Source organism: Cyrtonyx montezumae, unplaced genomic scaffold (genome assembly GCF_038088225.1).
Source record: "Cyrtonyx montezumae isolate F1298 unplaced genomic scaffold, pur_monq_1.0 scaffold_4, whole genome shotgun sequence".
Classification (NCBI taxonomy): Eukaryota; Metazoa; Chordata; class Aves; order Galliformes; family Odontophoridae; genus Cyrtonyx; species Cyrtonyx montezumae.
The window spans coordinates 13,611,851-13,634,916 of NW_027072045.1; the positions used below are offsets into that span (position 1 = coordinate 13,611,851).

The 23,066-nt window shown below is 41.6% G+C and overlaps 1 protein-coding gene across 2 annotated transcripts in view; it reads right to left on the minus strand.

The window, feature by feature from the left end:
* Window positions 1-20,275, minus strand: part of PIK3AP1 (phosphoinositide-3-kinase adaptor protein 1) — a 40,002-nt gene extending 19,727 nt beyond the window's left edge. For both annotated transcript variants that reach the window (XM_065746955.1, XM_065746956.1), the window contains exons 1-3: window positions 20,193-20,275; window positions 14,739-15,155; window positions 1,490-1,638 (exon numbers count right to left, since the gene is read on the minus strand). In XM_065746955.1, coding sequence (XP_065603027.1) covers window positions 1,490-1,638; window positions 14,739-15,155; window positions 20,193-20,205 — 579 coding nt within the window. In that variant the 5' untranslated portion in view covers window positions 20,206-20,275. The remainder of the gene's footprint in view (window positions 1-1,489; window positions 1,639-14,738; window positions 15,156-20,192) is intronic.
* Between the last annotated feature and the right edge of the window lie 2,791 nt (window positions 20,276-23,066).

Sequence of the window (23,066 nt, forward strand, 5' to 3'; positions counted from 1 at the left end):
AGAATAAATAAATAAATCCTCCTGGATACAGTTTTCTCTGTGTTAATTCAACAACTCTGTAAAAACTGAAATCAGTCCAGTCTGATGACTTCTCAAAACATCCTTTCTGTGATCAAGTCACACACACACACACCAAAGAGGGAACACAAAACGTTTAGGTAAGGACACTTCCTAAAATGTCTGATTCTTTATGTCAGCCTTCCCACTGCCATGATAGAATGCCACTTATATTCTGCTCTCAGACTGAAGTATCTATAATCTAAGGCACATTCAGAAACTATCAAAATAACCCAGCACTAAACTTCCATGACTCTGGCTACAGGCTCAGATGCACTACAAACCCAGTATGCTGCAAGGTACACACACACTGTGCAATAAATTCATCTACCTGTCTATAGGACTTGCAGTTTCATTCTTATCATGTTGAGCCTCTGAAACTCTACTTGACAACTGAAAGCTCCTTCCCCATCATAAGATGGCATACATGGGACATCTTATCTCAGGGTATAGCCAACAGCATTTCAAAATTTCTTCACCAAGTCATGAGACATGCTGTTGCTACCAAATTTGAGATTTCATTCTTTGTAGAAGTATCCCTGTAAGCATGAAGGTCAGATTCTAGCTAAAATCAGAGGTTCCCTGAATTCATGCTTTAACTGGTGCTTTAAGAAAAAGCACAAAGATGCAAACATTTTGCTAACTTGTGGGATAAGGGAAAAGCATCAAGAGTTTTGTTTCAGCGCACTGGAGCACGAGCCTGCCCCAGGAAAGGGGATAGAAGAGGAAATAGTGTAAAGCAGCAGTAACACTGCAGTGAAGCATTGCTAAACTGTTAACTGAAGTTTCTTCTGACAATCAGTCCCTCCTACACTTGTGACCCATGTCACAAAACCATGCTACGGAAGCCCAACCACAGTGACTGAAAAGTACACCGCAGAGGAGGTAAAGCCACTAGTGCCTTTCCCTGCTCTCCTGGTCCATGGTACACTGCTTTCCATCTGAAAGGATCTCAGAGTAAGAAATGCTGTTTTTTCAGACAGGAAGCTAAGATCCAAGCTCTCTGGAGTCACTTGCAGGACAAGCACCAGAACTGCCATGCTAAATTGCATCCAGGTCCTGGAATTAATTGGTTCACTACCATCACCTTATTGCACTTGTCTGCCCTAAATCTCACCAGAAAGGAAAACAAAGAGCCAAGAGTGTGAACCTGCTTCATAACACAGAGGACATGCAGCCACGTCAGTGAGACTATCCGTCAGTAAGTGATGCCACAGCTGAGATGATAACAGGCACTACACATCACCAAGTTATTTCTGGCATAGGAAACCAAGCTTACAAAGTAAAGACACTGAGGATAGGAGCCTGAGAGGGAAGGGAACAAAAAATGAATTAGGGACTACATTCCACGTTGAAAAGCTGTCTGCTGCAGAGTACATAACATGTTTCACTAGCACACAAGAACGTTGCCCAAGGAATGGCCATACAGTACCCCACAGCGTATGCGATCGGGCTGTACCACCAGATGCTCCCCAGTGCTCTTGGATGACTCATGCTCTTCATTCATGGCAAGTTGGCAGGAGTAAACTGAGTTTTTCTCGTCTTCTGTTTCTGTATCAGTTACAGAGTCGCAGCCTGAGTCTAAAATAAAGCATACAGATTCCCATTAGATTATTTTAATTTTCTGAAAACACATTGATATGCACACATCAGACATGAGAAGCAGCTGCAGAGGTGAGGGAGAACTTGCTACACTTCTCAGAGCAAAGATTAGAAAAGGGGATCTAATTTTAAAAAGGGAAACTACCGTTTCCTCATTCATTCTCCTAGGGGGACTGGTGGGGAAAATTCAAATAGACATGAAAGTGCTGGAGTAGCACTGCAAATGCTTACAAAGCGAAAAAATAAAACCACTGCCTGATGAGATGGATAGGTTTTTTTTTCTCATGTTAGATAGGAAAATCAGTATGTCAATATCTCATATAAGAAAGATCAGCAAATGGACTCATCTGACTCCAGCCACACTTTGAGTGCATTGTAGAATGGATAACAGCCTTTGAAGTTCTCTTCTCCTAAAGAGAATGAAGGAAATCTACTTTTATTTCAGATCAGCAGTATCTTTAGTTATCTGGATCCTGCTTGCTCCAACTCCTAAGTTCACTATTGTGTCTATAAGCAAAACGTAAGGCAGTAGTCTGAAGGGATTCTGATCCTCAAACAAGAAAGCGAATATAAGAGTGAATACGAAAAGCCAGAAACATACTTTTGCACGGAAGAATCACAGTACTCTGACCAAACTGAGCCAAGTGAAGTAAATTTGCACATACAAAACCATGCTCTCACTCCTGCCTCCCAGTAACAGCACATATATTTATACAGATGGATGAGCAAACAAATTGATAACACAAGCAAAAAAAATTAAATTAAAAATTAAAAAAAAAAAGCAAGAAAAACAGGAATTAAAATAAATGCGAGTTCTCACACCCCTGCCAGGAAATACTTTTCCCAGCTGAAGATTTTCTCACAAAGAATGGCACATACAACTTCAAGCTAGTGAATTGTTCCAAGCAAATAAGTACTCACATGAATACAACCACATTATTGTTTTAATGTTTGCTGTAGAAAGAGAAGAGCTAAAACACTCTACAGTTCAAGTAAGGCATCACTATGAATATCAGTACTTCTTAAAACTAGAACAGTATGTGTAGATAAGGCAGATATTTTAAAACTGCATCAACACAGATTTTCAGATTTGTCCATAAAGAAACTACCTGGACACAAGGCTACGCACCAAAGGGTGTTTGCATTTTTCAGACCACAGCACTAAGTACTGCAGAAAGTAGACTGAGGTTATAAATTTCTTAACTTGGTATTTCAATGGATGCTGTCTGAAGTCATCAGCCAGACCCCACTTTCGGGAACCTTTGTCTTGGGGAAAGGTGGAATGCTCCAACCTGAGAGTGCTGGGCAGCCCAGTGACACAGGAGGAAATCAAAGCACTAGTCCCACATCCTTCCCTTTCATGATAGCTATCACTACAGATGTATGACGTACACAGAGCAAGACAGCACACCCTTTAGGAGGAATACAGGCAATTGTTATTAGAATCAAGTCTCTAATCTCTTGATTATTTCCAATATGACTAAATCAGAAAGACAAAGCTCAATACAGATAACTCAACCAATGGTATGCAAATCACAGCTAAATGTTAATATTCCTCAACCAAAAGCACAAGCTGACACTTGCTGGGATCCTGACCCTAAGTGCATCATCTTTCACAACCTAACATGGAGCAAACAGAGCGGTAGCCTGCATCACAGTATCACACAATTGTAGGGGTTGGAAAGGACTTTTAGAGATTATCAAGTCCAACCTCCCTGCCAAAGCAGCTCCCTAGACCAAGTTGCATAGGTAGGTGTCCAGGGTCTTGAATGTCTCCAGGGAAGTAGACTCCTCTCCAGAGAAAGAGACTGTACATCACCTGCTCAACATATGGTCCATAAGACCTGCAGCTGTGGATCTCAGCTACATCTGCAATAAGTTGGGAGAAGAAAGGAGCAAGAAGAAAGCAAGTCTCCAGGCTTCTGTGCTTTAATGACATTATTTAATACTGGTACGAAATCAGCAGATAAAGGACAACTGCAGGAGTCCGCACTTAAGCTTTTAAGAAGTTCAGTCATTGCTGGATTTCACCTTGCACTTCTGCATTTCTGTAACAGAACTGAGTGCCTGGAGGACATACGTAAGAACAGAGCTGTTAGTTAATATGGGAAGAAGCATTGCTAATCAGTAACTGGATTAACAGCTGATGGAACAAGCACTGCAGTTTCGGGTATTAATTATTTATCCATTTCTTTATTCAGAAAATTCTGAAATCATGAGTTATCATCTTCTCCTATGAATATCAGAGTGATGCCATGGTTGTCTTGCACATTCAGTTGTTTTGCACATTGCATATTGGTACAATTTTGTGAACATGCAAGCATCAAGAAACCATCCTATTACATTCAAAAGTACCCATGCTCTGAAGTGATGCATTGTTAATCAGGCCTTCCATTTACTAGGACACTTGACTAACGACAATCAATGAATTGATTGAAGTTCAAGATTGAGGATACTTCTATCAATTGATTGATTCAGCAATTGTCTTTTAGTCACAGTAGCTAGGTTCAACAGGCCATCACAGAGGAGATTGGGCACATTAGAAAGCTATAAGATTACTTGAATTGAGCTCCTCTATGAGCGGCTACCATAGTTCAATAGCTCATGGTTACCGATGGCTCTGCCTTCACTGGAAGCCCTTTCTATTCCCCTTTAAATGAAGGCTACTTCAGGCCACGCCTGACAGTCTCTGAAACACTCATGAGAACAGCAGGGGAGGAGATGCGGTCCAAGAAACCTAACCACATTTCCCTTCAAACAGTGTGCCCCCCAGCAGGAAACGGCAGCACAGAACTGCAAGCTCCACCCAGGCCCCTCTGCCCTGTACCACTCTGTGTGCAGGCTGCTTCCCTGCTGGGCTGCCAACACTCACACCCAGGGAAACCCTGGAAAATGCACACATGACCACTTCATCTCAGGCCATTTATCAACTCTTAGAGACCAACACGAAGCAGGCAGTTATTTTGATATTTTGCTGTAGGCAGCACGCAGCTCGCTCTGTCATCCATTTCCTCCTGGCTAAACTATGAGTGTCTGTATGGAGCTGACATCTGTGGTTTCTCAGAAGTCAGTCCTGACACTGCAGGACACATGAACACTTTGCTGGAGTCAGCAATCTACTAGCTCTGACCACTCTGTCATCCAGATACAATGCAAATGGAGCAACAACTTGTCCCTGCAGCTTCTGTGTGAGCAATTCCAGCTGCATTTGCAAGAAGCAGCTTGTTGCTTAAATCTACATGTAAAACATCTGAAACCAGATTCTCAGTTCTACAAAGAAAGCAGTCACATTTTATTTATAGCTATAGCTCCAAATTTCCATTAAGAAAACAAGCTGTGTTTTATCAGGCCAAGATTTGCTTGAGCAAGTGTGCACATCTCTTAGGGAAGTTGTTTTCTTATGAAGGACACAACTGGCTTATTCAGAGACCTCTCAACAGGACTGGTGCTTCAGCAAACCATGAGAAGTCAGAAGGTATGACTGTGCTTACATTTATAACCTACTAATACAATACACATCCGTAACACTCGAAAAAGATACATTACTCCATAGTTCCTCTATAAAGCACAATTCATCCTGACTTTTAAGAATGAGTCTTCTTTTATAGTATTATAGACCTACAAACACGAAGCTCAACAGAGAAAAATACCTTTGCAGGAGAGTGTAAGAGGTTTTTGTGACCTTCATTAATGTTTTAACCAAGTGAATCAATCTATTCACTTTTCCTGTCTCAATATTCACAAACGTTGCTATTTTTTTTATTTAATATTTGAAATGAAAAAGTCACCAAAATTTGTTCACAATGCCAAAGACAACTCCACATCACTCACATAAATGCCAGAAAGTAAGGATGAGAATAAGGCCAGCAAATACCATACACCTGGGTTGTAGGAACGGGAAACCTGGCATGTAGCCCTGGAAACAGTGATGGTAAAGCCTCAAAAGCCAGAAAAGTGAAGAAGATGACAAAAAAAAAAAGTGAAGAAATTTGATAGTCTGGGAGATTAATTAAATGAAAACCTCAAGCAGATTGAAATGGACAAAAAACAAAAATAACATGGTATCAAAGGCACCTTCTGTTGAAGTGTTCCAGTTTAGGGAAAAACATCAGGAATAACTTCCAAACAGCTGCTTGAGGTAGCCTCAGCTTTTAATTATTCACCAGCGTGCAGCACTAATTAGAAAATTGCAGGTTTACGTTATGGTTCCAATCTTGATCCCATTGTACTGTAGACACAAAGTTGATCTTTTCTCCTTCCAAATTCTACAGTCAAATCTCAAGTCCAGATGGAGAAAGTCAGGAGGTGGCACTTGAGACACCTGAGGCTGACAAAGCAATATCAGCAGCAAAGCAATTGTGATCAGACTGAAGCACACATCCCAGTCAGCATTCCCTGATGTGCAAAAGCACAGCTAGGAGCCTGTTATAGGAATTCTTTCATCACCAAAGACAGAATTAGGAACTAGATTAACACACTGCTGAAATTCTTCTCTTGGATCCAGTGCCTCAGAAGGAACAGCTGGGAAACTGCCCAGCACACTTCATTTGCCCTAGCACCACTTCTCAGCCTTCTCTGCTTTGACTGCAGATGACTACAGTAAGTACCTCAGGATCAGTGGGATGCAGCCCTCTCTTCCTCAGTAGCTCAGGAAAGTACTCTCTTTATCTATAACACTTCAGGCTGTACCAAGACAACATTCACAAAGATCTAAGCACAGGGGAGATTCACAGAAACTTAGCCATTTTCCCAGGATAACAAGATAGCACTAAGTAAACCCATCACAGAAGAAATAGCAGATTGCAATTCAAGATTGTGTGCAAAACATTGCCTTTTTTGAACTTAGAGCTCTCATTCATTCACTAGCAGCCTTGAGCTGAAGGCAGGACCTTTAAAGAGAAGGACTGGATGATCTGAGATCACAGTAACTCCATGAGATACAATGTGCAAGACCGCGGGGAATACACAGTCTGAAACCAGCAAGTTTCCCAGTAACAGAAAGACACTTTCCCAGCAGAGACCCCTCAAAAATATTTTTTGAGTCAGTGTGTGAAATTCTGCTATTAAAAATCCTCAGGTGACCTTTCACAGTTGTGGAAAAGAAGTGTCATCTTCTATTGCCTAATTTAGCATGAGTAAAAAACTTCCCCCTACAGCACTGTTACTTGTCCAGAAAATATTGTTTTGGCTCAAATGTATGTCTTCCTTCAAAGAAGTAATCACAACTTAGCAAGAGTGTTAAGCTGGAAAAATAACTTCTGCATTGACTGGAGGGCAGATGTTCACAAAAGTAAAAACTACAGCACTTTAAAATATAATTGCATTCATTGCAGCCCTCTTCCCAACTCCTGCTTCCCCTTCTTGTCTTTATTTCCACCAGAGACTGTGACCCACACAACAAAGCCAGCAGAAAAGAACACGTTTGGCTGTGTCAGCAAGACTCAAGCCCAGGATCTTTGCCTGAGCATCTGAGAACTGGGAGTTCAGGCTGAGCTGCCAGCCCCTGACCTTTGGGATGCGGAGGAACTTCTATACATTTCACTCCTGCATATACACTAACTGTCAGCTCAAGGGTGAAATGCTCAGTTTTTCTCACACCATGCAAGATACATATGCTGTATCTGATCTAAATGCAAAGTATTTATGTTGTAGCAAGCATTCCATACTACAGCTATCTCAAGCTAAAAGCACTGGTTACAATAGTTCAGAAATCACAAGAGAGTTTGTCACCACTCTCAGAGTTCCTAGTGTTAGTTCTAGGACTGCACAGGACTAATGTTCAATTTGTGATAGCATTAAGCACATAAACCTAAAGAATTAACAGAGTGCAGGGAACGGACAGAGATCTTCTGAGGAAGATGCAGAGTTCTGGTCTCCCACACAACAGACATTCTTTTGTCTATTAATTAATAATTAATTAATTATTAAAAACCCAAGAAAGGGGCTGGGACAGTTCATCTTAACCATATGTGCCAGGAGGAGACAACATATACTGAGGAAGTATATGCATAGCTGATGAGAATGCTGAAGTCACATTATATCAGTCGTTGACTCAACAGTGTTCTTGAGCAATCACGTGAGAAATGTGAAAATCCAACTTCTTCATTAATTAACCTTGCTTGAATTTAAGCACAACGCATAGCTCTCACACAAGAGAAAGCTGTTCAGATGCAAGTCCACAAAGCTGAAATTCCACCTAAGAGAGCTGTGTAGCTTCTTAGAAAACATTCCACCAAGAGAGCACTGCTTGATTAGGCTTAGATCTGCTGAAGCATGTAGAACCACACCTTCAGACTACTACTAAAAAAGCAGTTGTGCCCCTCTCTTCTCCATACAGGCTCTCTTGGAATACCACCCGTGCAGTCCTACGCTGCACCAGACCACTCAACTAGCTGCCAGAACAGAGGAGGAACGTGAGGCAGACCATTTGTTTTTGCAGCAGTCCGTGCTGATGTCAGCCTCTGCCAATGAGGTAACCTCCCCAAGAAACCCACTAGTACTCATTAGTCTCTTATTTTTTAAATGCTTCCAGAGTCTTCTGAGCTAACCATGGATCCACCAAAATCTTGCAAAATCCTAGAAGCAGTGCAACTCTCCAAATGCACAGCAGAGGTCTTTCAAACAATCTGAAGTTCATCTCTTCAGACCTGTTCTGTATGGTATCTTTGTTCTGACCACAAACTTCTTCTGCAAAGTTTTTGCAGAAATGAGTTCAGCTGTCTCAGCTTGGAAGAAACCATCAGCAATAGGGCTGGGCTCTTATTTTAAGCCTTGCAGTTCACACTGCGGATATTTAAAATTAACCTTAGCCATCACCTTAAAACTACCCACAGGGAGATTAAAAATACAGAGAAATATGGTTAGCATTAGCAAAGTGTACGGAGTCTATTATAACCTGATGCTTCCTAACCACACCAGTTTCTGTACTTGAAAAGTTCTGCACTATAATTTCATTGCTTCAGCCCAGAAAGCCGATATGCACCTATGTAAGCCAGCCCTGTCTGAATCTCCTGCTGCTGTGGAAGACAAGCTGTGAAGCACTGCTGTTGCATATAAGCCTGGAGCTTATGAAGCACCATAATACAAACAACACTTCCATATCGTAACTGGGGAGTTTGCTTCAGCTCCTTGATTCTGTCTGCCATGGATGGATAAGAACACTGATGCATTTCTCTCAACATCTCTTGGGGGCTTGATTAAAATTTCTAGCTGCTTTAACCAGCTCTCTGAAATATGCGTTTCCAACATCAGTCATTTATAGCTACACTAACATCTGCAAGGAAGGGCATGGTAACTTATGCTCTCTCAACCTTAACTCCTGTGCAACGTCACAGTTTCCTCTCCTTGGCAGGCTGAGAACCAGCCAGGCAGCACAGCTCCCATAAGGGGGAAGCACACTCTCACTGCACTCAGAGGGCTGACTAATACATCACCTGTTCCTCTTCAAAGAGCAGGGTCAAGGATGCATACCTTCTATTTCAAAACAATTCAGCAGAGAAAAATACAGTTTTAAGAATTCACTTAATTTTGCCCCTTCAAAGAGGGAAAAAAAGAAAAAGGATCAAGGAATGAAGGAAAGACTGCAGTAGAACAGATAATAGTGAATGCAAGGCCACTCCAGTAGGCAAGCAGAAATACATGCTACTACATTTAGCATTTCGTTTATTTATTATTTATCCTCTCTGAGAAGACCACTCAGAACATGCTCCTCCACAGACCACTTACAGTCAGAATAGCAAATAGCACCCTGCTTTCTGTCTCTCTGTCCCTTCAGGTATGTACATTGATCAACTTCTGTCCCTTCCTATCTCCAGTTTGCTGCTTTTAGTACCCCTGGAACATCCAAACAGCCTCTGAAGATGCAAGCAGAAATTAGAGATGTGGCACAGACATCTCCCATCCAATCTGCAGTTTCCGGAACCTCCCAAGTGCCAAAATAAGATCACAGTAAGAGATCTGATGGTGAGGAAAATACAGTAGGAAGCAAAGAAAATACAGAAAGGCAAAGAGACAGCAGCAACATTTTAAAGGATCACTGCCTAGAGCCTCAGAGGTACAGCATTAGCTCTCTAGCAGTGTAACTGATCCCAAAGGCACCCACTTCTGTAAGGTGAAAGATCAAGGAGGCAGTTTCATAGAGACATTCTGTGTGATAGATAGCTTCACAATTCTTCCCTAAAATGATGACCAAGGATGTCAGACTAACAGCTCTTTTTGGCAGCTTTGTGTCTAGGATTAGTCCTCTAAGAGGGCAGCAAAACTTCCCCATGAATTACTTGACATCACCAAGTCTCTTCCTAACAGAATCCCTTTCCAAGTCCAGCTTTCCTAGAAACAAGGCTCAATGGCCTGGCCTTATGAAATAAGTCAAGAAGCACAGGGAATAATTGTTACAGCAGATAGGTTTAGCTTTGCCCCCAAATGCAACACTGGAAATCACAGTACACCACTTTCTGTAGGCATGTGCCTACAGGGCAGAATGAACCTGTGGAGGGAGAGAGACATTGCAATTCCTAGTTTATAACACCCTCTGCCCACAATCTTACCTGCAAGTGTCAGTGAGAGACAGGAAGAGGGGTCCAGAGAAAAGTACTACAAGCCAGAAGTAGACAGCACAACAGCTGCTACTGTCAGAGAAAGAGGTACTAAATCCACAGTACAAAAGAGAGCACCTACTGTTCAGTGAATTGTTGTACTAGGCATCTCATGATCAGCACTGTCCTGTGCTAGCGCGCAGCTGTTACTGGCTAGTGGCTTCTGTGGTTTCTAGTGAAAAGTTGCCCTTAAAAGCATTCAATTGGAACTAATATTATTAATAGGGGGAAGAGGTAGGGAAGAAGGGAAAGTGTTCAAATTTATCCACAAAAGCCACAGATTGTTCTTCTGGGCTACGATATTTGCTTTGTCATTCCTTAGGCATAAGTGTAGCATATCAGATAACAATGGATTCCATTGTGGTTGCTGTGAAATAGATAAAAGCTAACAGAGCTGTACTCTCCAACCTGGAGAAGACAAGGCTCAGGAGGCCTCTTCTCAGTGTGCACCTGATGAAACAGAAAGGAACAAGACTCTACAATCCACTGACAAGACTAAAGCACATGAAATACCATCTGAACACAAAAAAACACTTTTTTCCTTTTTTTTTTCCTCGAGTAAAAGTGGTCAAACACTGGAAAAGATTGCACAGAGAAGATGCAAAGTCTTCTTCTGCAAAGATACTCAAAACCTGACTGCACATGGTCCTGGGCAACATGATTTATCTGACTACATTGGAACAGGGAGGTTGGATTAGACAATCTCAAAAGGTCTCTTCCAACATCAGCATTCTGTGATATGTTCTCAAGTTTCATTCATGGTTTATTAGTTAATTCAATTCCTTGTCATATACAGGAGAGCAACTGATAATAGTGTGGTTTCTGTTGCACCATTTCTCTTCCAGCAGATTAATTAAGCTATTTATAGTGTCTCCTTTTGTTCCTTGTAATGCCAAGCCACAAGTCCTTTGACAGGCAAATAGTTTCTGTGAGTTAGGTTTTCCATAGTCCTGACAAAGAAACAAGAAGACAACATCCAAAAAGGCTTCTGTTACAAAACTACAGGTTATAAATATCACAAGTTTCTTTAGCCCATGATTCCAACTGGAACAGATGAAGTTCCAGCTCTGAGACTCTGGTTTTTGGGTTTGTTTTTTTTTTTTTTTGCATCTCCTTCCAGGTATATCACACAGTTCCTAGTAGTCACTTCTGATCCTCTTGATTTGCAAGAAGTTTGCTAATACTGATCTTTCTTTCTCATCCACTTCATTGCATCAGTACTCTGCTCAGTCAAGGCTGCACTTATCTATCAACAGCATGGTTTATAACTGCTGTTTTGTCTGGTTATCACCTTAAAAATTTCAGGCAGGTGCTGGTTTCCCTGGAGTTTTACCTGCAAGAGTTTGCTCTCACAGAAAAGTTCAAAGCCACTGATTAATTAGTGAGCATTTTGGAAACAGGCTTGTACAGCTAGGCATTTGGAAAAAAAAAATAAGACAAAGGTAGGGTCTGAAATGAACTAGATAAATCCAAATGTGCATAATACAAAATAGATGGAAGTTGTGTTATGCCACTGCAGGAGGAAGAGGAAGATAACTGGCTCCAATACTGAGCCTCCAGATGGACAAGATGGCTTAAGCCTTAAGTAGTAGATTGGTCACTGCACCCTGGCTGAGAATTACACTACACCATAATCAAGTTGACTTGTACAGCACCATGCAAAGCATTTTCATGTTCTCAGCACAGTTAGAGCATAGTCTGAGAAACAAAAACAGGAGTGCTTGCAAACAGAAACCATTATGACCTCTGTAGTTTGCCACAACTGAGAAATTAAAGTAAAAACCACCCTGCCTACCAAACAGCAAACATCAGTGCCAACACACAGTTTGTCCTCAGCAAGGCTAGATGAACACTTCCTCTTTTCTGACATTCTACTAAACTAATAAAAATTAAAATAGCTTTCAGTGTGTGATGTCTGCAGGTGCCATGTTCCCATGATGCCCCAAATAAACCACAGCCTAACAGCTGCACTGCAGACAACAGAATAACCTGAACAGGGCCAATATACAGATTCTAGAGAGATATTAGTCTCTACTGTGTCCTGTGCTGAGTGGTTTGGAAGCTGAACTCAGCCTGTGGAAGTAAGTATTTCCAGAGGAAGACACCTAGACAAATAATTTCAAACATGGTCATAAACTTCCTTTGCTAAGTGCTGCAGGAACTGAAAGATGCTTTTCTTGGGAAAAGTATATGGTCTGTTGTAGAGAACGGACTTAACTGACGTCTTCTAACTTCCAAGCCTTTGCCTAAAACCTTAAAAGTGAAGTACTGGGAGCAGAGCACAGGTTGTGGTTCTCTTTAAGAGAGGTCAGCTGTTATAAACTCTTACTTTAAGCCTCTCATTCCAGAGTTAGCTACACCCAAACTATAAGGAAGACAATGATTTATTTCTAGTACCAAGATGAAAGTTTTTGCAGTTTCACCCAAAAAGACAACACCTGGGGTTGTCTTTTCTCCAGAGGATACACTTGCATTTGAAGCTATTTAAAAAAGCTTTGTCCACAGAATCATAGGATGCAAGAGATCATCTGGTCCCTGTGGCAGAATCAGGTATGTGCATCCAAGTGCTTTAGCCACAAATCCAGACCACCTAAAGTAGATTCCTCCTTTATAGGAATCAGTGACACTGCTTGCCTTGACAACCACTCTGATTTGCATGATCAAACTCTTCAACATTACCCAACTCATGCACAGCAGACAGCTTGTATCACATAGGGCTTCTGTAATAGCAAGTCCAGAAATCCTGACTCTTCATGTACCAAACCACTTGGGAAATGCTGCAGAAGGCTCCGTAGCAAACAAGAGCTTGTTTTTATCTCATTCTCTTCACAGTGAAATATTTTCCAGATATACTAAAGCTAGTATAAGATCTATGCATGCTCCTTCCTTTCTTCGTACATAGAAAATAATCTGCATTATTTTTGTTATGTAGAAACAACAACAGAAATCCAAACCATAATCTCCCTTTAAAAACACAGTTTATATGTAGCTAAAGCACATGCTAACTTCCAACAGAGATCATACCTCTGCAGAAGTCTTCCAACTGAAGGAAAGTAAGAGCTGGCTCTGGGAAGAGGTTTCAGAGTCAATATCCCTTCGCACTTTCACTCTGACAGTTCTCAGTTAATAATTAGTCCCTAGTAATTACAAGTTTACTAACATTCAGAGAGATACTGCTTATATCTACCTAAGTTTGAAAGGCATATATGAGAAGGAAATAAAAACACACATTATTAAAAAATCACTTAAATAATAAAAGTACTTGTGCTATGCCCTCAGTCCAAGTTTGGAGGGAAATAGTAACCAAGTCAAATTTGGGTTTTGTCAGAAAGCATCAGGAAAAAAAAACAACACAACTGACCAGACACTAAACTTATTAAGAGTATAAGAATTCAGCCACTGTTTTCTGTCTTCTTTCAGGCCAAAAGAAGGGAGCCAGCCTACATTAAGCCTAGGTTATCTGTCAGAAAACCAATGCAGGTTAGAGTTACTTGAAAGAGGGATACAAACTTTAGTTTATGCTGGTTGATAAATTGTACGAGGAAACATCTGTAGTCACCTATTCACCTGAGAATGTCAGCTCCACACAACCTCTAAGCAGTTTTTTCAGTAGAATTGTTTTGGCAAAAACATGACTGACAATATCTATTTTTACTGCAATAAGTTTGTCATCACAATTATTCCTCTTGTTATTCTAGCATAACACTTCTTCATATACATACAATAGCAGGTGTACCAGAAGACTTCATTTTCTTTATGCTGTTAAATATAGATAAATCCTAATCCAAGATGTAGCCATGGAATTCCAATTCTGCTATGGATGACAAGGAGCACTCGGTGCAGCAGTGTCACAGTACTGTGCTCCCTGGAGCTCTCCACATTCATTTCTACAGATACAGTCAGAAAAGAGTACCAAATACTCTGCCAAAGTTTAGGAAAGTTCAGATTTGACTAAAACTCCATTAATTGGCATCTCTAGTCTCCAGCTGTTAACATTTCTCTGCTATTACTGCCTCTGTGCATATTATGCAGTGATCACTTTCAGAGCATTTGGAGAATTGCAGATAGCTTTAAAAATAACCCAACTACTCTGTGACACTCCATCCTGGGTAACAAACTCATCTTTTGCCAGAATGGTTCACTCTCTGACTTCAACCTGAGTGCTAGAGAACTTTACATTAGATAGAGAACTTTAAAGTGCTACACATTAAGTAACCTTGTTTTGGCTCTGGTATGACAGGAAGTCTGAAGAAAAAGATAATTCTCTCTTGATTGGGATCAATAAATTCCAGGGTACAATATTTACAGACAGAAATTTAAAGATGCTAAGTTTATAATTTTCCATTTGCATTCAAAAATAAAAACACTTATGATACACAAGTTCAGACATTCTCTGTGTTAAAAAAAAAAAAAGATGAACAATATCACAAATATCCCTCCTCCAATCGCTGAGCACAAAGCCCAGCTCCACAATCACTATCTTACCTTCTGAAATAGCCTTCTTGACAGCTTCTAGGTAAGCATCAGGCTCATCATCATATGTGAGCTCTTGCCACTGATGCCAGTCCTCAAAAAAGGTCAAATAGTCATCACAATCTGTAACACCACAGAACAGTTTGACTACTTTGTGTGGGGGCCATAAAGCTTTCTGAAGGCTTTGCAGGACAGAAGGGAGATAAAAGCTCTTCACCAGCTCAGCAGACAGCAAAATAATGATGCTCCGACTTCTTCTGAAAAGGTCCAGCTCTTGGTTAGAGATAGCAGACTCGTCTTCCAGCTGGTAGCTCCAAATCTGATGCTTTCGGGTATGCCGAGAAGAGAGGAAGAGGTTCTGAAGATACTGACACCACTCAGCAGCGTCACTTGCATACAAAATCAGCACATCATATCCCCCATGGGTTCCTGTATCAGTACGAGACCGTAATGGGGAAGGGAATTAAATACAAAGCAAGAATGGACCCTTAGTTTTACAGTAAAATGATCCACAGAACCGTCCCTGTAATTCATCTAAGTATCTCTAAAGCACTTTAAAAGCACAGTAGATACATCCAAAGCAAGCAGACACAGAGCAATGCTAAGAGTGGCTCAATTCATTCTTGAATTTACTCCACTATACTTTTAAGTCATTTTTACTTTCTCAAAAACCCTCTCTGAAGAAGGGAATTTCTTCTGTAGTTTCAAGTGAAACAAACCACATGAGGAAATTTTCAGATTTAAAGCACATCAATAGGGAAAAGAAAAAATAATAATACTCAGCATGAAAATGAGATTTCACCTGTGGGTGAGAATCAGAATTGTTTCAGGCAAATACAGAGGCTTTGCAACACAACTGTAGACTATCACATGCTCAAGTGGAGCATTCATTAAGCCCAGCACACCAAAGAGAAGACAGGCCTTCATTATTTAAATGAGGTCTCAGTGTTCACAGGAAGTCACAATGGCTTCCATGGTTTTAGACATTTTTGCAGTCACTGCAGCAGAAAGCAAACTGTCTACAAAGTAGGTGTGCAACTAAAGGGTACACCAGCCCCAGTGCTTGCAGCACAGCCCTATCATCCAGGTTTCAGAGACTTTGCAAGCTTGCATTGAAGCCCAAAACTGTTGTACAAAGGCTTCTTGACCTGTTTGGCTTGAAAAAAAAAAAAAAAACACCTCTCCTCAGAGGGAAGGAACTAGTACAATAAGTGGCTGCTATAACACAGCCTGAAATAAGCTCACAGTTGACTTATTCAGCATCTCTCTAGAGACATCTCCTAACTACACCCTCTAGCATTTGTGTTCTGGACTGAAGGCACTTCTAAATCTGCTTCCAGTTTGCTAAGAAAATCACATACAGACTGAAGCAATGTGATGTGATCGTGCAGTGCTTTCTCCATAAATCCCCCCAAAATGCTGATGTCAAAGTTTAATTTTTCCATTCATCTATAAACAAATTTACTCAAATTTGAATATTATAGCTCTGGTTCCATTGCAAATTTCAGTGCTGAGCATTTCAAATGTCATGAGCAAACCGCCTTCTAATTCCAGTTCAACTTAAAAGTGCCAACATTTCCAACTTACCTCCATCTAGAAGCAAGCAAACAAAGGCAGATTTTTTTTAATTAAAGTAGAAGGCAATGTCTAAAATTTGGCATGCCAAGAGCCTCTGCAAAGTGCGAGTTTACTAAAACTGAATACCACACTTTTGCAGTCATCCTATTAAATTAAATCACAATTGAACATCCTCCGAAGACTGCATTCTGCCACTTTTCCCAGAAGCTTCAGTACAGTTGGAAGAAGGACTAAAATGACATCTTGGCACCCCTGCTCCAAGCCATACAATTACAAACCCTGAATTGTAGCCTAGCAGAAGTGATGCCATTGAGAAGTAACGTGCAGAGATGTGACCTGTGCTCAAGTCATAGCATTATGGTTACCTGTATAAATGGAAAGACTCTAGATGTTCTGGTTAAGGAGAATACATGCACTGCAATACTTCAGTACTCAAATGGATAGCTACATGTTTCCGTGTGAACACAGCTCTCAAACTCCAGGTGAGACCTCGTAGGGAAAAGCATTCTTTATTAAGTAGATCCAGCAAAATCAAAAAACAAGCAAGCAGACCCAAAGTCTGGGGACGTTTAGGTTAAGAAAGCAGAATTTGTGCAACTTTTTTTATTTTTATAAAAAAAGATGTCTTACATGCCAGCAAGAACCCCAGCACATGGGTGTGGGTGCAGTTGGGAAGCCATTGATTTTAAACACTGATCACTGGGCCACAGTGAGAAGCCTTCCTTCTCCAAAAGGAACACCAAATATGCCAACTTGACAGACTCTCTGCAAGTCCTCTGATGGCATTTATATCCCAGGAAATCACCACTCAGAGCAAAGCACAGAGCAGGAACAAACTTCACCCAGGAAGTTTAGGAAAAGTATGGATCCTCTAGATACCACTGCTCTGCTGGCACACCGCTCCACTCAACAGAGCTGTGCCAGCTCTTCCCAAGCTCTGCTACCTCCATCCCGTACCCTTTCACACATGCTTCACTAACAATGGCCTTTAAAAGGAGAACTGTAAAATGAAATTACTGACCATGCTAAGAGTCAAGGCAATTATCACAGTTCATAAGCAAAAATATTGGAATTAAGTCCAAAAGAGCTACCTCAGTAAGCTTAAGTTAACAGAAGGGAAAATCTAGACGCCTTTTCAATTACAATGCTCCCTTCTTTTTAAATAAATAAGTTAATAAAAGATGATTAAACTCACTTTCCTGGATTATGCTGCTTTTGTCTGATCAAATACCTTCCTTTGCAGCACCAACTACTTTCTAGTCCTCAGGGGAAAGCGCAACAGAGGAAATTCAGGACATATTTATGGAGGATGCTCTTCATACATCATTTACAGTAAGAACTTGCAGAGCACGCTCAAAAGCATGATGTAAACCCTTCCTATTGTGCATACAAGGAAATCTTAAGTGAATACCAAGCACCTCTTTCAATACTGACCTCAGTCGCTTTGACAGTGCTTTCAACAGGCTGATTTTACAAAAACAAACATAAGTAAGCCTTTAGTTCAAGTAAGAAAGCTGCGAATAATAAACATGCATTAGCAAGACAAGGAAGATTTGTGCCACCCAACTGTTCCAAAAATCTTTCACACATAAGTGCAATCCTGTCTGAATATCAGCAATATCTTGTTTCTGCATTCCTAAGTTTAGAGTAAAAAAATGATTCTTGCTTTTGCTTATAAAATGTCATCAATATTAACAACATGCAATTAAACATGCAATTGGGCATGTTTAATTATTTATTTCATAGAAAGTGATCCAAGTACAGTTCTGTTGAAGTTTGCAATATAAAACATAACCTTTGCGCTCCTTTCCAGCTGTAACTTCTGCTTTGGTGCTTAGATGTACATTTAATCACACAGTAATTATATAAAACTGATGAGATTATGGTGTAGCACTGTAGAAATACCTAAGATCTCTGAGGCTGAAGTCCCACAGACAAGATGGCATACAGAAAGAACAAGATAAAAAGCTTTCCCTACTTCTTGAACTGCACGTGAAATAAAAATGGATAAATCATAACAGCCGTAACCTAAGAAAGTCAATGGCAAGATAATGAAAGCATCCAAAAGGATATACTGTACCATGGCTTTTCAAGGCCTCTCTTTGAAAATGAACCACAGTAGGGAGGTGACAATCTCTGAGTTTAGAATAAATATGGGATAGCAGATCATGGCAACATTGGAAGATTCTGATTAGCGCTGAAATAGCTAAAGCATGCTTCAGGAAGTCAGAGCTGGGTAAGATCACATCTTCCCACTTAACACTTCACACTTCTGAATCTGATAGTTTCAATGACCCACTGCTTCATTTTACAAACCAAAATGTTTAACCTTTTTGATTCACAGCTCATAAGTAGTTTTCCATTGTACTTGTCTGCCTTGCAAAGCAAATACTAGCTTTCTAAAAATACATAGCTTTTCTGTGTCACTTTTTTGAATCCCTCTTCTATATAGACCACATCTTCCCAGGGTCCATAGATCAACCACAGGTAAAAAACTGACAGTCAAATCCTTTCCGCCTTCTTAGAAGACTGTATGTAGCGGAAAGTAAGTCAATTTTCATCTGCTAGATCAAGCCTGTCTCAAGTTCTGACAAAATGAAGAAGCTGCATAGTCTGTTATCTATGTCATCATCAATTTGTTTTGGTGTGTATGTGCACAGAAGATAAAAGAAAAAAAAACACAGCAGTGTCCAATTCCTTGATACAGAAGGATGCATTCCCCGTGGTATCAATTAAACACAACCCCAAGACATCTTAAAAATCGAGTTCTTAAATGAGAGATCTTCCAAGAGGTGTTAGAAGCTGCTGGTGGGCCACTGAAAGAAGTAACTTTCATCTTCCAGTGACTACGGCATAGGTATTTAAGTCATGTATGAGGAAATGGATTCTTCACCCAGCTGGAACGCGTGACAAAACAACAGCGATCACACGCAGTAATTATTAACAGGCTTCTGACACCTCTCACTTTGACCAGAATAGAAATCTTCCACTTAAACGTGCTGCAAACAAGCAAGAGGAAACAGAACCGAACTAGATACATTTTGTTCCTACCACTGCAGTTTTCTTCACATGAGATTTGCATTATGATAGGTGACCTTACAGTCGTTCCACTTTTAGGAGTCTTTGTGAAACCATTTTCTCTCTTTAAGGAGAAAAGAGAGTCTCCAGAGGTCCCCACGTAGCTGATTTTACATCACAAGGAGATACGCGTCAGTGAAACGCTGCCGTGACTTCACTCTCTGAGAAAGGCACATTTTCCCTTTTTTAGAGAGGACGCGTGCACTTCCCCACAAAGGGGGAACTTGCAAAGTGGGCACTAGTGAACTTGCACAAGTTGGGTTAACCCCACCTCCCTCTGGAGATCGCCAGCGTACTTTAGTCAGTTTTATCCACACGCGTCAGCTAAGACTGACGGCTACCTAGCACACCTTGTGACCAGCCTCACCGTGGCAAAAAGCAGCAAAATCGTACCCTAAAGAGGGAGCGTGCAAACGGGTGGGGAATAAAGCAGCACTTTGGAAGAGCTGCCTTCCCTACAGAACATCGCAGAAGGCTGCAGAAGCGGCTGGGGCACAGCAGGCCCAGGTTACTCGGCTGAACACCCTCTCTCTCAGTAGCACAGCTCAGCCAGCGACCACAAGCCAAGCAAGACAGGGCAGAAAGTGCGGTGACCGGCCCCTTCTGTTAGCTGCCTTGGGACACTGCGCGACCCCAGTGCTCCGGGAGGCATCCTCCCTTCTTCTACCTGCGGGACGGGCTGCGACTGGAGCAGCTCCGCGCTCCGCTCCCGCCCCGCTCAGCGGCACCGCCGGCTCGGTCCCGCCGTCCCTGACCGACCGACCCCGGCCGCTCCTCTCCCGGTCCCTACGGAGCGGCCGCGGTACCTACCGGGGGCCGTCATGTTCCGGGGCTGCTGGCAGCGCACCGCACCGCGCCGTCCCTCCCGCGGTCACTTCCTCGGCCCGGCCCGAGACCCGCTCCGCAGCCCGGCCCCGCCCGCCCCGCCGCCGGGCAGCACCGCCCCTCGGGCCGCTCCGCAGCTCCAGCCCCCACGGCAGCGAGTCCTCACTCGTGCTTGAAGAGCTCAAGCGGAGCCCCGGGCGCTTCTTTCTGCTCCACCGCTGCTCGTTTTCACTTTCCAGCGCTTTTGAAACCCAGGTGCTGAAGCGCTGCGGGGCTACGCTTCCAAAGCGAGAGTTCAGGATGACCGCGTTTTTCTTTTCTCTAGGATCCCCTCGAACCGTCTCTGTTCCTGCTTCCTTTCACCTAAAACCACTTCGGCTCCGTAGGGGTTACCGCTGGCCGGTGGGACGGGAGCAGAAGAGATTGATACGGTGGAAAGAGAGCATATAAAAATGAAGTGGTAATAACAAGGAGATCGTACAGCGATTAAAATCAAAGGTGTCAGCCAGGAAAGGTGGAGCACGTAAGAATCACAGACGTGATGAACACACCTTGGTGCACTTACATTCACCAGCATCCGTGCTTATACTGAGCACAGCAGAAAGGTTCTGTAGGAGCTCAGATAATAGGACTCAATTTCGTTTGTCACTCAGAACAAACTAACAGATTCTGCTTAAATAATTATTTCAGGTTATTCCCTTGCAAACTTGGATAAAAAAAACATATATATATATGCATTCAGAAATACATTTCTTTGCTGAGAGCCAGTGAAATCTTTGTTGTTGCACTTTGGTAAAGCAAACACCAATTGCCCTATGATCTGGTGTCCCACTGAAGAAAAAAATCACTCGCATGGAGTACATTCTGCATGCAGCTTCCCGCCATGAACACTGACATTAAAACACAGCAGTTAGCTAGTTACACTAAGTAATCCAGCCTGATTCCTGCTCATCCACTTCATCTTCAAACTAAACTCTCCAGATACCTCCAAAACTTTCTTTGTCTAAAACTTACTCTAAGCGTGCAAAATAACTACATACTACAGCTTGTCTTTCTTTAGGGGAAAACTGACAGTCTTCCCCTAAAGTATTAGGACAAATTAAAACATCTTGAGGATACAGCCTTATGAGAAACTGAAGGTACGCAGAGAAGAAATCAGCACTTCCCCAAATGAATTCTGAATATACACAGTAGAATAAAGACCATCTGGGTGCTGGAGAAATTTGCAGCTACACAATCTACAAAAATTACCAGTTGGAAGCTAGTCTCTATCCAATTTCTGGATATCATGGAATAATACTTGTAAATTTGGAAACACAAAAATAGATGGATAAGCATGTATGTGACTTTATAATTATTGTCCCACATTATTTCTCTTGAAAATCTGCTTAATCTCAGAATAAAAAGTGTAAAAATTACCTCAAAATCATCTCTCTGGTGTTAGATTAGGATTTCAATGTGCTATTTGAAACAAGCTCTTGTTTCTCCTTTTAAAGCTTTGCAGTGTCATATAAACAGCAAGCAACGTCATCTTCTTGCTCAATGAGAGAGAATCCATGGGATTTTACAGTATGCATCAGTGTCACCTGGGGTGACATTTAATCAATGTAAAACAGGAAATCCCTTTGGCCTCTAAACTACAATAAATGTGCCTCACCAAAGTAAAGTAACTGTCAGTGCACTGTTTCAGTACTTTACAACAACCTCCTCCTGAAAAATCAGATTACAGATGGATACTTTACATGCTAGGAATAAAAAGGCATAAGTCTCACTTCCATTCATGGAAAAAGAATTTGTAGGTGTAGGGTAAATAACTCCTAATGACGATACTCCACCAGGGAATAGTATAGAAGATGGTATATTTTAAGTAGTTCTATATAAACAGTTATACAGGTAATACAAAAGAGAAGATGGCTCACCTTTAAGATGACAAGGCTCGCAGAGAACTCCACATGGGAGGGATCTCCAAGAAGAGATCCTTCCCTGGTGGTGGTCAGCCCTTAAATGGGGTTTGAGAGAGGAGGAACTAGGCTCCACCCCTTCCACCCACACAGGTATATCACCTTCACCTGTGCCCCCATGGCTGACTTGGTGCTCACCTCAGGTGACCAATCAGTGGTTCAGGCCGTGATTCAGCAGTTCCCATACAGTAGGTTGGGAAAAAAACAAAAGAAATGCCTTCTTATTCTACTGAGTAAGAGCCAGGTCATTTCTCTGCAAGTCTGGCTCTCAGTCCTCATTTAAGACTGCAGCTCCATGCACAGCAGCGTGCTCCTTTCTATAGGAAAACAAATTTCACCACTTTAATTCAAGGAAAAACCTGAGCCGTGCTGAGCCAGTTCTTCATTAGAAATCAGCACAATCTGCACCTTCCACATAGGAGCAGCACTTCTTCTTAAGCCACCCAACAGCATAAGAGCCATACTGCCATGGACTTAAAGAGCAAGGGTGGAAAATTCATCACATATTTTCTGTAATTACCTGCAGTTCCTCAGTTGCTTCCAGTTCTAGGATTCCTGTTTTGCCTACCACCACATTTCCAATACAGCACTGACTAAAGCAACACTTGACAAGAAGATGCGTCACTTGCTTTTCCTTGCTCAAAAATCTGTCCCACAAAATCCACCACTGAGGTCAGATCTTGTAGCAGCCTTAATTGCTAGAGCTGCTGCTCAAAGCCAGTTTGCTGATGTTAAAGGCAACTTGATTTGTTTGTTTGACAGGGAGACAGGACAGGCCCTGCTTGTGATCCCCAAAGCAGACACACATGTAAGTCACTAACATCTGTAATACAGAAAGATTTTCTCTTGCCTCCCTTTTACACAGTGAGATCTGAACTAATTTATCTTCTCTGAAATT